Raw genomic sequence first — 14672 nt, 5'->3', positions numbered from 1 at the left:
TCTGTCTCTGCAGCCACGAAGGGCCCCGGGGACCGCTGTGCTCCGGAGCAGTTTGAGTGTCTGAGCGACCGGACCTGCATCCCGGCCAGCTATCAGTGCGACGACGAGCCGGACTGCCCCGACCGATCGGACGAATACGGCTGCAGTAAGTCTGTCTCTCTGTGACTCACTCCCTGGGAAAGTCTCTCCACAAGACACTGAGCCGTCTGTGGACGGAGGACTGAGAGTTGATTGTCCGTCCTCAGAGCGGAGTAATGATGTTCCCCTGACGTTATGACCCCCGCTGCCTCGCTGCATTCCTTTCCCATGTCCATTATGCTGTGTTTAAATCATCTTCTCTCTGCAGCCCCTCCCACTGTGACCAGCCCGCCGGAAGAGTCCGTTCAGGCGGCGCGGGGGGGGACGGTGACGTTCACCTGTCAGGCTGTGGGAGTGCCCACCCCCATCATCACCTGGAGACTCAACTGGGGGCACATCCCCCTCAGTGGCAGGTAACCCTCCCTCTTGCTAACGCTGAAACGTGGCGATTATTCCTCCACACATGAAGGGATAATCCAGCATTTTACTGACATGTGTCTTCAAATCTGACCTTTACATTTATTTCACACTCACAGCACGTTGTTTCTTAAAGTTTAACATGCATCTCATTGAGCTGAAGCTTTATCCAAAGCAGCAAATAAAGAGCGCAGTGAACCCTGCAGAGCCCCCCTCTGCCGCTCTCTGAGCTGGTCGCGTGTCTTTAATTACTGAGAGAGATTTATGTTAGTTCTGGGCGTCGGCTGCTGTGTGGTTAGAGAAGGACCGCTAACTTTATGGAGCTTTGTGTAACACTCCATCTGCAGATTATTACAGAGAGGGTTGAGTCAGGACTACCTTGTGACCGCGAGTCGTTCAGAGTGATCACTGGATCCAACGGGATCTGAAGTGGTGCAGATCTGTCCTCTGTAAATGTTAGAGTGTTTCTGTGTGTTCTGTGTGCCCAGGATCTCCATGACCAATGAGAACGGCCGCGGCACGCTGACGATCCGCGACGTGAAGGAGGCGGATCAGGGTGCCTACACCTGTGAGGCTATCAACGCCAAAGGACTAGTGTTCGGGATCCCCGACGGCGTGCTGACACTCACTTCCTCTCCTAACCCAGGTACTTCCTCTCCTCACTCTCCTGAGCAGGAAGTGAGCGGTTTCCCTCCTTTGTTTAATTCTTGTTTCTATGTGTATTACCCCCCCACCTGGTCTGGTCCACCTGGCTGACCCTCTTTTTAACCCCTGACTGTCCTCTGGTTCTGCAGGGAACTGTCCTGCAGGTCACTTCAGTGTTAAGGGTCGCTGCGTGTCCTGTTTCTGTGCCGGTCTCTCCAAGAACTGCAAGGCCACCGGACGCTACCGGAACCAGATCAGCCTGCGTTTCACGGAGGAGGAGGACTTCAAAGGTCTGCGCCTCCATCACTCACAGAGGTTCCTGTAGCTTCTGTGAGGTCTGAGTCTGACGCTCTGCTTCTTCCTGCAGGAGTGAACGTCACCTACCCGTCCCGACCCGGCACCCCACCTCTGTCCTCCACCCAGCTGCTGGTGAACCCGGAGCTGCAGGAGTTCCAGCTGGTGGATCTGTCCAGACGGTTCCTCAACCTGGACTCCTTCTGGACGCTTCCCCGGCACTTCCTGGGGAACAAGGTGAGGAGGAGAACTCTTACAGAACGTATCTTCATCAGGTTAAGGATTCTGATCAGGTGTTTGCTGAGTGACAGGAAGGAATCTGTCCCAGTTACAGTCTGTTGGGAAGGTTGAGGCCTTCGAAACCCTGGATCTTAGTTAAATGATACTGTATCTACTTCTCCCCCCCAAGCATTAAACCAGTTTCCTGCGTCTCCAGGTGGACTCGTACAGCGGCTCTCTGAAGTTTAAGATCCGCTACACTCTGGCCCGCGGACTCTCAGAGCCGGTGGAGAAGCCGGATGTGATCCTTGTTGGGAACGGACGCCGGCTGGTTTATCGACGAGGCAGCCCCACCCCCGCCCGGGTGGTGAACCAGAGGGAGATCAGCTTTACCGAGGTACCAGAACTTTAGCTTTAGGTCATTGTGTTTATCTGTCCCTGTGTGTGGTCCGTAACAAGCTGTCTGTCCCTTTCTGTGTCCCCTAGGACAAGTGGCAGCACTCCAACGGGCGCCCGGTGACTCGGGAGGACCTCCTGATGACCCTCGCTGACCTGGACAGCATCAGCATCAGAACCATCTACGATAACCACATGGTGAGCGTGGCCCTCAGCGACATCATCATGGAGACCACCACCGTGCAGTTCAGCACCATGGGACACGCGTACGACGTCGAGGAGTGCAGGTAGGAAGACGAGCTGGACTCAACAGAGAAGTGCTTTATTAAATACCTCAAAGACTCCTTTATCAAGTCTGTCCTCTCTGTCTCTGATTCTGTCTCTCTCTCTCTCTCTCTCTCTCTGACTCAGTGTCTCTCTCTCTCCCTCTCTCTGTCTGTCTCTGATTCTGTCTCTCTCTCTCTCTCTCTGACTCAGTGTCTCTCTCTCTCCCTCTCTCTGTCTGTCTCTGATTCTGTCTCTCTCTCTCTCTGACTCAGTGTCTCTCTCTCTCCCTCTCTCTGTCTGTCTCTGATTCTGTCTCTCTCTCTCTGACTCAGTGTCTCTCTCTCTCCCTCTCTCTGTCTGTCTCTCTCTCTCTGACTCAGTGTCCCTCTTTGTCTGTCTCTCTCTCTCTCTCTCTCTCTCTCTCTGTCTCTCTCTCTCTCTGACTCAGTGTCTCTCTCTGACTCAGTGTCTCTATCTCCCTCTGTCTCTCTCTCTCTCTCTCTCTCTCTCTCTGTCTCTCTCTCTCTGACTCAGTGTCTCTCTCTGACTCAGTGTCTCTCTCTCTCTCTGTCTCTCTCTCTCTATGTCTCTCTCTCTCTCTGACTCAATGTCTCTCTCTCTCTCTGTCTCTCTCTCTCTATGTCTCTCTCTCTCTCTCTCTGACTCAGTGTCTCTCTCTCTCTCTGTCTCTCTCTCTCTATGTCTCTCTCTCTCTCTGACTCAGTGTCTCTCTCTCTCTCTGTCTCTCTCTCTCTATGTCTCTCTCTCTCTCTGACTCAGTGTCTCTCTGTGTCTGTCTCTCTCTCTCTATGTCTCTCTCTCTCTCTGACTCAGTGTCTCTCTCTCTCCATCTCTCTGTCTGTCTCGTTGTCTCTGTCTCTGTGTCTCTCTCTCTGACTCAGTGTCCCTCTCTCCCTCTCTCTGTCTGTCTCTTTGTCTCTGACTCAGTGTCTCCACCCAGCTGTTTTGAATCCCCAGCTTGAGGACAGTCTGTAATCTGTTAGCGGTTTGGAAACACTTTTCCTGGAGAGCGTTTTATTTACGGTCCCCAGATGTCCTCCTGTTAGTGACAGCATTCATAAAACAGAGTTATCAGTTCTGTCCCCACATGTCCTCAGGCCCGTCCAGAGAGTATTATAGCATTGTATATTCACAGTATCAATACTTCCTCAGGTGTCCCCCCGGCTATTCCGGTCTGTCCTGTGAGTCGTGCTCCTCTGGTTTCGAGCGGGTTCCTGGAGGTCAGTACCTGGGAACGTGTGCTGGCTGTAACTGCAACGGACACGCCAGCGCCTGCGACCCAATCAGCGGACACTGTCTGGTGAGCCTGCCTCTGTGGAGACATGGATCTTCCTGACTGATAATAAGGACTGAAGTCTGTTGGAGTCATGCAGTTGATGTTTGAGTTGTGTGTGTGTGTGTGTGTGTGTGTGTGTGTGTGTGTGTGTGTGTGTGTGTGTGTGTGTGTGTGTGTGTGTGTGTGTGTGTGTGTGTGTGTGTGTGTGTGTGTGTGTGTGTGTGTGTGCAGAGCTGCCTGCACAACACGGAGGGTCCTCAGTGTGATAAATGTCGCTCCGGATACTTCGGGGACCCGAGCCGAGGCCGACCCGACGACTGCAAGCCGTGCCCCTGCCCTTACTACGAGACCTCCCGCCGGTACCTCACCCCTCTCCCCAGATCCTGAATTCATGCAGCGTGTTCCTCGTTGTTGAATCTCTTCCTTAATGTTTCTCTGCTCTCTGTAGTTTCTCTGACAGCTGCTTCCTGGATGTGGACCAGCAGCCCACATGTGACGCCTGCAGGCCCGGGTACACAGGGAGACGCTGCGAGAAGTGAGGAAACACTGTTATAAAGTCTTTATTCAACAAGCACAATACATCGACCTCAGGAAGAGACGAGAGGATTTATACCAGGTCTAGGTGTTAGCTCCCAGAACAATCAGCGACTTAAGAATAAAGATTAGAATGAGCGACAGACTTCTGCAGAAATTAGTCAATATGTTTGCAGTTTTTAGTCAAAGGGGGCCTATCCTGCTCATGTCCAGGTTGATATGCAAAAGAAAGTCTGTTTATGAAAAAAGTCAAATTCTGACATAAAATGAAATGAGAATAAATAAATAAAACTCCTTCTGGAATTTGGGAGACGCTGATAAATATTTAAATGTCACTTTGTGTTTCAGGTGTGCTCCTGGTTACCAGGGTAACCCGCTCCTGCCTAACGGGAAATGTATTCGTGTCCGTGAGTACATGCCCAACTCATTACCAACTGTTCTGTCAGTGATGTGGTTATTACGGTCTGTGTTTCTGTAGTACGAGATCATGGCTCAGATATGCACACCTGGGTGAGGCTCAGCTCCCTCCTCATGTCCTTGTCTCCTCTCCTCTCTCCTGCAGAAGGCTCTAAGTGTGACAGCAGAGGAAGCATCAGCTCCAGCAGCTCCCCGTGCAGCTGCAAGGTACAGCATGACGAGTGTTTGTGGTTCAAAATTTAAAACACACTGAAATATATCCTGACAAAGGATTATATTATATTATATTATTCTATATTATATTATATTATATTATATTATATTATATTATATCATTTTATATTATATTATATTATTTTATATTATATTATTCTATATTATATTATTTTATATTATATTATTTTATATTATATTATATTATTCTATATTATATTATATTATATTATATTATTTTATATTATATTATATTATTCTATATTATATTTTATTATATTATTTTATATTATATTATTCTATATTATATTTTATTATATTATTTTATATGATTCTATTTTATATTAAATTAAACTATTATTTTATATGATTCTATTTTATATGATATTATTTTATATTATTCTATATTATTTTATATTATTTTATATTATTTAATATTATTTGATATTATTCTATATTATTTTATATTATTTTATATTCTATATTATTTTGTATTATTTTATATTATTTTATATTATTTTATATTATTTTATATTATTTTGTATTATTTTATATTATTCTTTATTATTTTATATTATTTTATATTATTCTATATTATTTTATATTCTATATTATTTTGTATTATTTTATATTATTTTATATTATTTTATATTATTTTGTATTATTTTATATTATTCTATATTATTTTATATTATTTTGTATTATTTTATATTATTCTATATTATTTTGTATTATTTTATATTATTCTATATTATTTTATATTATTTTGTATTATTTTATATTATTCTATATTATTTTGTATTATTTTATATTATTTTGTATTATTTTATATTATTCTATATTATTTTGTATTATTTTATATTATTCTATATTATTTTGTGTTATTTTATATTATTCTATATTATTTTGTATTATTTTGTATTATTCTATATTATTTTGTATTATTTTATATTATTCTATATTATTTTGTATTATTTTATATTATTTTATATTATTCTATATTATATTATTTTGTATTATTCTATATTATTTTATATTATTCTATATTATTTTATATTATTTTATATTATTCTATATTATTTTGTATTATTTTATATTATTTTATATTATTCTATATTATTTTATATTATTCTATATTATTCTATATTATTTTGTATTATTTTATATTACGTGATAATATTTTACAGGCTGATGAGTTAGTCTTGTCTTCCAGAACAATGTTGCAGGCGCTCTGTGTGACAAGTGTAAGGCGGGTTTCTTCCACCTGTCAGACCGCGCTGAGGGCTGTCTGCGCTGCTTCTGTATGGGCGTCACCAAGAGCTGCTCCAGCTCCACCTGGAGCCGCGACCAGGTGAGGGGGGGCAGTATTTGATATCCAGGTGTGACTCAGTGGTTGTTCAGTGTTATCAGCAGGTCCAGTGAGAGGCTCAGATCCAGTGCTCAAATAGAGATCAGGGTGGGGCCTTAGCAGGTCACGTGTAGGGCTGTCACTTTTTGAAAAAATCACAATCGATTTTTTAGGCTGAAATTTTCATTGAATCGACTGTAGAATCGATTATCCACGTCTACGTTTCAATTTTCAAAATAAAGGCCAACACACGGCCGTCAGGACGAACGTAAAGAGGGCGCAAGAGAGGTACAGGTCAGCATGTCTGATTATTTATAGCGTGAAGTTCGTGTATGACAAACAGCAGCGTTCTCGGAAAACAATAAGCAGTATGGACTGCCACAACATCGATGAGGAACAACGCCGTTGCCCTCCATTTTGTGGCAAAGCGCTAAGCCGCGGCAGCCGACCCATCAGGCTGTTTCCGGGGCTGACAGTTGGTGGGAGTTACTTTTCAGCCGTCGCATGCCGACCTCACTTTCAGAAGTCTTTTCTGCTGGTTTGTGAGTTTCGTTAATAATAATCAGAATCAAACAAAGTTATTTGGTAAAAATCGATTCCCTCTTTTCGTTTTCGAAACGTGTGTTGGTCGGTGTTTACCTGGCGTCTACCTGTTTACCTGTATGTTCACCTGTGTGTTTCCCTGTGTGTTTACCTGTGTGTTTACCTGTGTGTTTACCTGTGTGTTTACCTGTATGTTTACCTGTGTGTTTACCTGTGTGTTTCCCTGTGTGTTTACCTGTTTACCTGTGTGTTTACCTGTGTGTTTACCTGTGTACCTGTGTGTTTACCTGTATGTTCACCTGTGTGTTTACCTGTATGTTTACCTGTGTGTTTACCTGTGTGTTTACCTGTATGTTTCCCTCTGTGTCTCCCTGTCTCAGGTGCGGGGGTCCGGGCAGCAGTTCTCCCTCTCTAACAGCAGGAACACTGACACCATCACAGAGGGGGTTTCTCAGAGAGGCTCAGAGGTTTCGTACCGAGCCTTCAGCGGCCTCCCCAGCGACGTGTACTACTGGCTGCTGCCCCCCAGCTTCAGGGGGGACAAGGTGACGGCGTACGGCGGCGAGCTGCGCTACACGCTGCGCTTCGAGCCGCTGCAGCGCTCGCTGGCCATCGACGGGCAGCCGGACGTCGTGCTGCAGGGGAACGGGATCTTCCTGGAGCACTACTCCCAGACCAGACCCCAACCCAGAACCCCTACCACCGTGTCCGTCACCTTCAGAGAGGTGCGCTGCATTCACTCATCCTCACAACACACCTTCAGAGGGGAGCGCTGCATACACTCACCCTCACAACACACCTCAGAGAGGAGCGCTTCACAACACACCTCAGGGAGGAGTGCTGCATTCACTCACCCTCACAACACACTGTAATAAGAAACAAAACATTGATGAACTTTAAGTCTTAGAAGAAGACAGCTGGTAAGTGAGACTTTATTTAGTGAGTCTAACTTGTTCTCCCCCCCCCCCCCAACAGTCCTCATGGCGGCGCGCTGACAGTCAGCCCTGCACCAGGGAACATCTTCTGATGGCACTGGCCGACGTCTCCGTCTTCATGATCAGAGCTTCCTACTCCGACCTGATGGCTGAGAGCAGGTAAGGGACCAGAACACACACCATAGGGGTGGAGCTCAGTCGTAGCATGGGGACCGAAGGGCCGCTGGTTCAAGTCCCGATCAACCAAAATAAGGAGTGTGGACTGGTAGCTGAGAGGTGACAGTAGAGCAAGGCACAGAACTGATCCCCCCCTGGCAGCCTCTTCAATCTGAACCCTCCCATAAAGAAATCATTTGTGTGTGTGTGTGTGTGTGTGTGTGTGTGTGTGTGTGTGTGTGTGTGTGTGTGTGTGTGTGTGCGTGTGTGTGTGTGTGTGTTGGACAGTATCTCGGACATCAAGATGGACGTGGCAGTCCCTCACTCCACGGGGAAGGAGCGAGCTCTGGAGGTGGAGGAGTGCTCCTGTCCTCAGGGGTACACCGGACCCTCCTGCCAGGTAACAACCACTACTTTATACTGGGAGGAACAGGACTGGTTTTAAACCAACATTGCAACAATGACACGAGCAAGACGGACAAAAGAGAATCGACTTTACACAAGCAAAAGCTTCTTCCTCTGATATAAAGGAGGACAAAGAGGATGTTGTTCTGAGTTGTTAGTAAAAAGTGTAACATATAAGGACGTTTAAAGACCAAAAGATGTAAGCCTGTCAAAATAAAAGTCCTTGGAGTAAAGACTTTTATTTTGACGGTCTAGAAAAACTTCCATTCTAAAGATGAGTTTGATTTAGTTTGGAAAGAAACGAGCAGCAGAGATCTGCCTGAACCTGTGGCTAATGTGCAGTCAACCTTTCCATTACAGTCCTGTCTGTCCTCACCTGTCTCTCTGCTTCCTGTCTCTCTCACCTTTCTCTCTGCTCCCTGTCTGTACTCACCTGTCTCTCTGCTCCCTGTCTGTCTCTCACCTTTCTCTCTGCTCCCTGTCTGTACTCACCTGTCTCTCTGCTCCCTGTCTGTCTCTCACCTTTCTCTCTGCTCCCTGTCTGTACTCACCTGTCTCTCTGCTCCCTGTCTGTCTCTCACCTTTCTCTCTGCTTCCTGTCTGTACTCGCCTGTCTCTCTGCTCCCTGTCTGTCTCTCACCTGTCTCTCTGCTTCCTGTCTGTCTCTCACATGTCTCTCTGCTTCCTGTCTGTCTCTCACCTTTCTCTCTGCTCCCTGTCTGTACTCACCTGTCTCTCTGCTACCTGTCTGTCTCTCACCTGTCTCTCTGCTTCCTGTCTGTCTCTCACATGTCTCTCTGCTTCCTGTCTGTCTCTCACCTTTCTCTCTGCTCCCTGTCTGTCTCTCACATGTCTCTCTGCTTCCTGTCTGTCTCTCACCTTTCTCTCTGCTCCCTGTCTGTCCTCACCTGTCTCTCTGCTTCCTGTCTGTCTCTCACCTGTGTCTCTGCTCCCTGTCTGTACTCACCTGTCTCTCTGCTCCCTGTCTGTCTCTCACCTGTCGCTCTCCATGTGTTTGCAGGAGTGTGATGTGGGCTACACCCGCTCCAGCTCCGGTCTCTACTTGGGAACCTGCGACAGGTGTGACTGCAACGGACACGCTAACGGCTGCGACTCGGAGACAGGGCGCTGTCTGGTGAGTCCTCTTCCTCCTCTTCCTCCGGTCTCTACCCTCGGTGACCTCACTGAAGCAGCTTTGATCAGAGGAATGCTCTAATGGTTTCTTGGCATATCTGAACATGTGGAAACACATCAACTGTTCCATGGATCTCACGTGTGTGTGTGTGTGTGTGTGTGTGTGTGTGTGTGTGTGTGTGTGTGTGTGTGTGTGTGTGTGTGTGTGTGTGTGTGTGTGTGTGTGTGTGTGTGTGTGTGTGTGTGTGTGTGTGTGTGTGTGTGTGTGTGTGTGTGTGTGTGTGTGTGTGTGTGTGTGTGTGTGTGTGTGTGTGTGTGTGTGTGTGTGGCAGTGTCTCCATAACACCGCAGGGCCGAGGTGTGAGCGCTGTCAGACTGGTTTCTATGGGAACCCGGTGACGAGCGGCGCTCAGGCCTGTCAGCCATGTCCGTGTCCTGGAACGACTTCAAGCAACCAGTGAGTTCATGCCTTTGTTTTAATGTCAGTGATGGAGGGGGGATGCGTGGGAGAGAAACCCCCTCTGGAGGAACCACAGGGATTCTAGCCTCTGCAGACCATTGACATGCACTGTAGATCCACAGGGAACACCACAGAAGAAGAACAGGGACTCTTTAATGTCAGTAATGAACATGTTCCCGCACAGGTTCTCTTCCACCTGTCACCTGGAGGCTGACGGTCAGCCCACCTGTGATAACTGCCCCCCCGGGTACACGGGCCGGCGCTGTGAAAGGTAAGACCCCCCCACCCCTCTTTATGTGTTGGCTTTATCTCTTTCTATGTGTCTTTCTCTGATGGTCATCTGGACAGTGTTTGGGTGACCGGCTGGCACTAAGGTCAGGTGGGGGGTGGCAGTAGCACCCAGGGGGGTCATCACAGGAGAAGCATGTCTGTGGTTGTGATGGGGGGGTGGGGGGGCATCAGTCTAGGAATTGGAATTGCAAGTTCTTGCACCCTTCTGAGGTTTGTCCTGTGTGCTGCTGGTGGGGTTTGTTTTCCTGGAGTTAGGGACCCCTTGTGATGCCAGCAGGGTCAGCCCACAAACACCGGCCCTCACTGCACCCCCCACACTCAAAGGGATCGCCCACTTTTAGCGGTTTAATGGATGCTCCCATCAGCGGTGAATTAGTCTGAGGTTGGATATGATCCATGTCATTCTTCTGCTTCCCTTTGTCCTCTGCTTCCCTCCCTGAGCTTTTTCAGATGCTGCTTTCTGCTTCAGCTTTGTGCTTCCCTGGTAGCGACATGTCTGACGGTGTTGTTGTGATTCAGAGCGAGTGTATTTTCTGGGTTTCTACGACATAAATGTAGTTGTGGCATTTATGAGGACTCCTGTCCGGCTGATCAATCTTTGCCGCTCCAAAAGGGCAAAGATGGCGAGGTGATTTTGGGTGTAAGACAAGACGCAACTTATAAAATGATCTGAACGTCTGAAACCTGTCTGTGCTGTTTTGACATTAAGAGAAGAGAAGCCGTCTGCAGACAGTTGTGACGACCCCTTCCTTGAGAGGCAGATAGAGGGCCTGCTGCCTGTGGGATGTGGAGCTGAAGCTGTGTTTAACTTCAGCTGGGACAAACAGATATTCCCGTACGGCAGCGGAGATGATGATGAGACCGCGGGAACAACCGTCATCCCTTCGCAGACTTTATTTTCTGCCGCAATCCACCACCGCACTACTCGTGAAACTAAAGAAACCGGGTCGGGCGACATCTCCGCCACCCCCAACAAATTATCGCCCAGGATCCCGCCTCGCTTCACCCCCAGCCCGGAGATCAGACACTCCAGCTTCCAGCACCTTCTGCGGATGCACCTGAACACCTTCAACCAGCGGCTGAGCATGCTGGAGAGCAACACGCTAGACATGAAGGACAGCATCCACCGCATGGAGGACCAGCAGCTGCAGCTCAGCTCCAAACTGAAAGAGCTCATCGTCATCCAGTCGGCCGGGGAGAAGAACAAGAAGGTTGGTGAGTTGGAGAAGGGCTACACGGACATGGACGCCCGTCTGAGCCGACTGGAGGGGCGGCTGGAGATCCTGATCGATGGCTTCACAGCTCTGGCTCAGGAGATGAACAGGATGAAACGAGCTAGACATGTTTCACGTTCACTGCAAGAAAAAATGGATCTGCCTTTACTCGCTACCGGCCTTCCTTTGTCGCTGTACCCAACCCATCGGCCTGCAGCACGAGTCATACCCACAGAAGCACCGTTTACCAGTAGAGCCACGGTGCCGAAAAGCATACCAACCCCAGGACTACCCGCAGATAGACCAAATACTGCACGACAGAGAGAGAGGAAACTCAAATCAGCAGCCACTACCACATCCAAAAGTAAAGCCTCAACAAGAACCACCCTGAGCAAGCCTAGGACTATTTCAAAATCTACAGTGAAGCCTACAACAAAGTCGCCTGGAGGTAGGAGGTCTGCTGTGACTGCTAAACAAGTTTCAAGCCAAGCAAAACCAAAGCAAGTTAAAGGAGCGATTACTAAATTTCAACTGGAGCCACCGTCTCACAAGTCGAAGCCTGATCAGGTCAAGAAAACGGATTCACCACCCATCAGAAACAACAGACGCAATAAGGCCTTTAGATCAGATGCACCGGTTCCCAAGAAGGTGCAGGAGCGTGGGAAGAGTCCGGGGGACAATTCAAAGAAGTCACACAAAGGTGGGGAAAAGATGGAGGACATTTCTTACAAGTTAGTTTCTCAAAATAGCAAAAAGAAAACGGATTCAACCACAAAACCGACCAAGGCCACCACCACTAAGAGGAAGTCCAACACCACCGTGAAACAGACGACTAAAACCAAGACTACTGCTGCGAAGAAGAAGTCCAACACCATGGTCAAAAGGAAACCAGCTCCTCCTAAAGCCAAAGCTACCACTGCGAAGAGAGTAACTAAAAAACCTTTGCAGAAGACAAAGAAGACAAAAACTCAGCCTGGTGTTTTGGACCTCCTGCAGCTCTTACAGGGCAATCAGAAGTCAGCGAGGAAGGGGAATCATCAGGACGGGTCTCTTCATGTGGTCCTGGGACGGCTGGCCATTCCCATCAGAATTATCCCTGATGACTAAGTCTTTTGTTTATATCCCCATCTCTCCTTATATTTATGTCTTTTTCTTCAACCTTGTACAGTCACATAAATATTCTGACATTGACACAGTTCTCATGATGTCCGCTCCGTACACCTCTGCTATGGACTTGACATTAAACACTATATGTGCTTTAAGTGCAGACTTTCAGCTTTAATTTGAGGGTATTTACATCCAAATCAGATGATGGTGTAGGAATGACAACACATTGTGGTATCCCCTTTTTAAGGGACCAAAATAATGAAATTGTGTCAATGTCCATATTTAATGGACCGGACTGTATATGGATCTGAATGAAGGGACTGTTTGATGTTATTTGAAAAGGGACAGATATTTAATGCCACCCTGTTTATTTTTGAGATGTTTCCCAGAGTCCTGCCATGAAGAGATAGCTGATTGTCTTGTATCTCGTTTCTTTGCATTAGTGCTTTTTACGTGTTGTCCGTTGTGTTGTGGTCAGACTACCTCAAGGTTTGCGAGTGTAAGCCCCACGTGTCTTAATGCCTTTTTCTGTACGCAATATGAACTGAATGCTTTGTTAGTGTAGGTCGATTTAAGAAGATGATTTGTTAAAGGTTACATATTCAAAACACAATTAACAATTTAACATCCGGCAGCGTGCTGGATCAAATGCAAACATTTGGAATTACTGACATTTATGTTCCCCAGAGGATGAATTCATGTCCAACTGTATATTTTGTCCAGTTCCTTGCTTTGATGCTAAACTAATATGGTAATTAGGATAGAACAACCTTGTTGGTGCTAGAAGAAAGGTTAACACACCTGAAAACAACTGGATTCATCCTTCGGGGACCATGAACAGTTTTACCAGTGTATGGTAATATGATCAGCAGATGTCTGTACCCAAACACTAAATGCTGACCCTGTTGATATTCCCACTCCCCTGAAAAACAGTCACATCATCAGCATAGCGAGAAATGTTAGAAATGCAAGCTGTAGCAGATAATCAAAGAGATTCCAATAATACAAGTAAAACGAACAAGGTCTCCTGCTGTGTTTCTCCTGGTATAACAACCATATGCTCCTCCGGTGTGCGGATCCCACCACCACCTGAGTCTAATCAATTCAATTACACCAGGTGCCCAAAAAACCCATTGCCAAGAAAATTGCCTTCAAAATAAAAGCATAGAACTACTACTTTAATAAATCCTGAAATAATATCAAGATATAGCTCCAACATCATACCATACCTTTCATCAATTCTACTTTAGATTGAGTTTTAAATTGTTTATATTCAAGTGCTTTTTTAAATAAACGGAGTAAAGATATTAGGCCTCATCCTTAATATTTGATTGCTGATGTTTTTGCCCAATGGTGACTCCAGAAGAAAGGAGCCTTCTGTATGGTCGTCTGTCAGAAACTAAGCATGAAATGCTCACCTTGTTCATTTCCCCCCCACCCTGACCAGTGTTTGATCCATCTGAGCAACATTCGCATCATCAGACTAGAGGGAAATATTAGAAATGCAACCATGATATCATTTTTGGATATTGCTTTTTTTACCTGCCTTTTAAATGTATTTGCACTTCATTGATCGTTCCCAGAGAAAGAGTATTAGGGGTCATCCTGTTTGTCTTTCATTATTAATGTTTTGGCCCAATGTTGGCTCTAGAAGTCTCATCTTCCGGAGACTTCTGTTTGGTCATCTGGTCTTAAGTGCTGACCCTGTTGATACTCCCCCCACCCTGACCAATGTTTGTTCCATCTGAGAAACACTCACATCATCAGCATAGAGAGAAATGTTAGTAATGCATAGTTTCCAAAATCTTTATAGAAAAAAAGGAAGAAATTTGACTTCAAATAGTTTTTGAGATAGTTCATGTTCATGTTTATCATCAGCTGTCCTTTCTTAGGGTGAACTTGTCTGTTTTTGAAGACCATATCTATTGTGTTGTATTTTCTATTTCCCTTTCTATTAAGATGTGTCCTTATCTCTTAAACCAACACTGTCCCAAAGGCCTGAGTTAACCAACCCATAGGAACTGTTGTAAGTTTAAGGAGTTACTTTAGTTAGGGTTCCCCAAAGATTATATCACGGCGCTCCTGTTGACGTGCTGCACCCCCCAGAGGACAGGTGAGGTAAGACGGACATCCACTGGGCGTCCTGCACAGACCTGGGGGTGGAGAAGCCTTCGCTCTGGTGGCAGTGTGTAGTTTGCTGGGGTCAATTGCTTTGCTACAGTATGTCAGGAACTTTGCTCGTCAGCGTCTTCTTCTACGGCTCTCTGTTTCTATGCTCCCTGCACTCCTCTATCGTTTGTTC

The 14672-nt window shown here is 46.2% G+C and overlaps 1 protein-coding gene across 1 annotated transcript in view; it reads left to right on the top strand.

Moving 5' to 3' along the window:
- hspg2 (heparan sulfate proteoglycan 2) overlaps positions 1 to 14672 on the top strand; it is a 94174-nt gene that overhangs the window by 34435 nt on the left and 45067 nt on the right. The window contains 19 exon segments of the mRNA XM_063880366.1: positions 14 to 145; positions 347 to 491; positions 984 to 1141; positions 1290 to 1430; positions 1508 to 1671; positions 1871 to 2050; positions 2140 to 2336; positions 3490 to 3637; positions 3845 to 3972; positions 4062 to 4148; positions 4496 to 4554; positions 4710 to 4771; positions 5991 to 6128; positions 7049 to 7393; positions 7644 to 7762; positions 8048 to 8159; positions 9186 to 9299; positions 9631 to 9755; positions 9943 to 10029. Of these exon segments, the coding sequence (XP_063736436.1) occupies positions 14 to 145; positions 347 to 491; positions 984 to 1141; positions 1290 to 1430; positions 1508 to 1671; positions 1871 to 2050; positions 2140 to 2336; positions 3490 to 3637; positions 3845 to 3972; positions 4062 to 4148; positions 4496 to 4554; positions 4710 to 4771; positions 5991 to 6128; positions 7049 to 7393; positions 7644 to 7762; positions 8048 to 8159; positions 9186 to 9299; positions 9631 to 9755; positions 9943 to 10029 (2641 nt within the window).

This window comes from Eleginops maclovinus, chromosome 1 (genome assembly GCF_036324505.1).
Source record: "Eleginops maclovinus isolate JMC-PN-2008 ecotype Puerto Natales chromosome 1, JC_Emac_rtc_rv5, whole genome shotgun sequence".
Taxonomy (NCBI): domain Eukaryota; kingdom Metazoa; phylum Chordata; class Actinopteri; order Perciformes; family Eleginopidae; genus Eleginops; species Eleginops maclovinus.
Note: the sequence above shows the minus strand (reverse complement) of the source record. Positions and strands in the feature narration are given on the sequence as shown.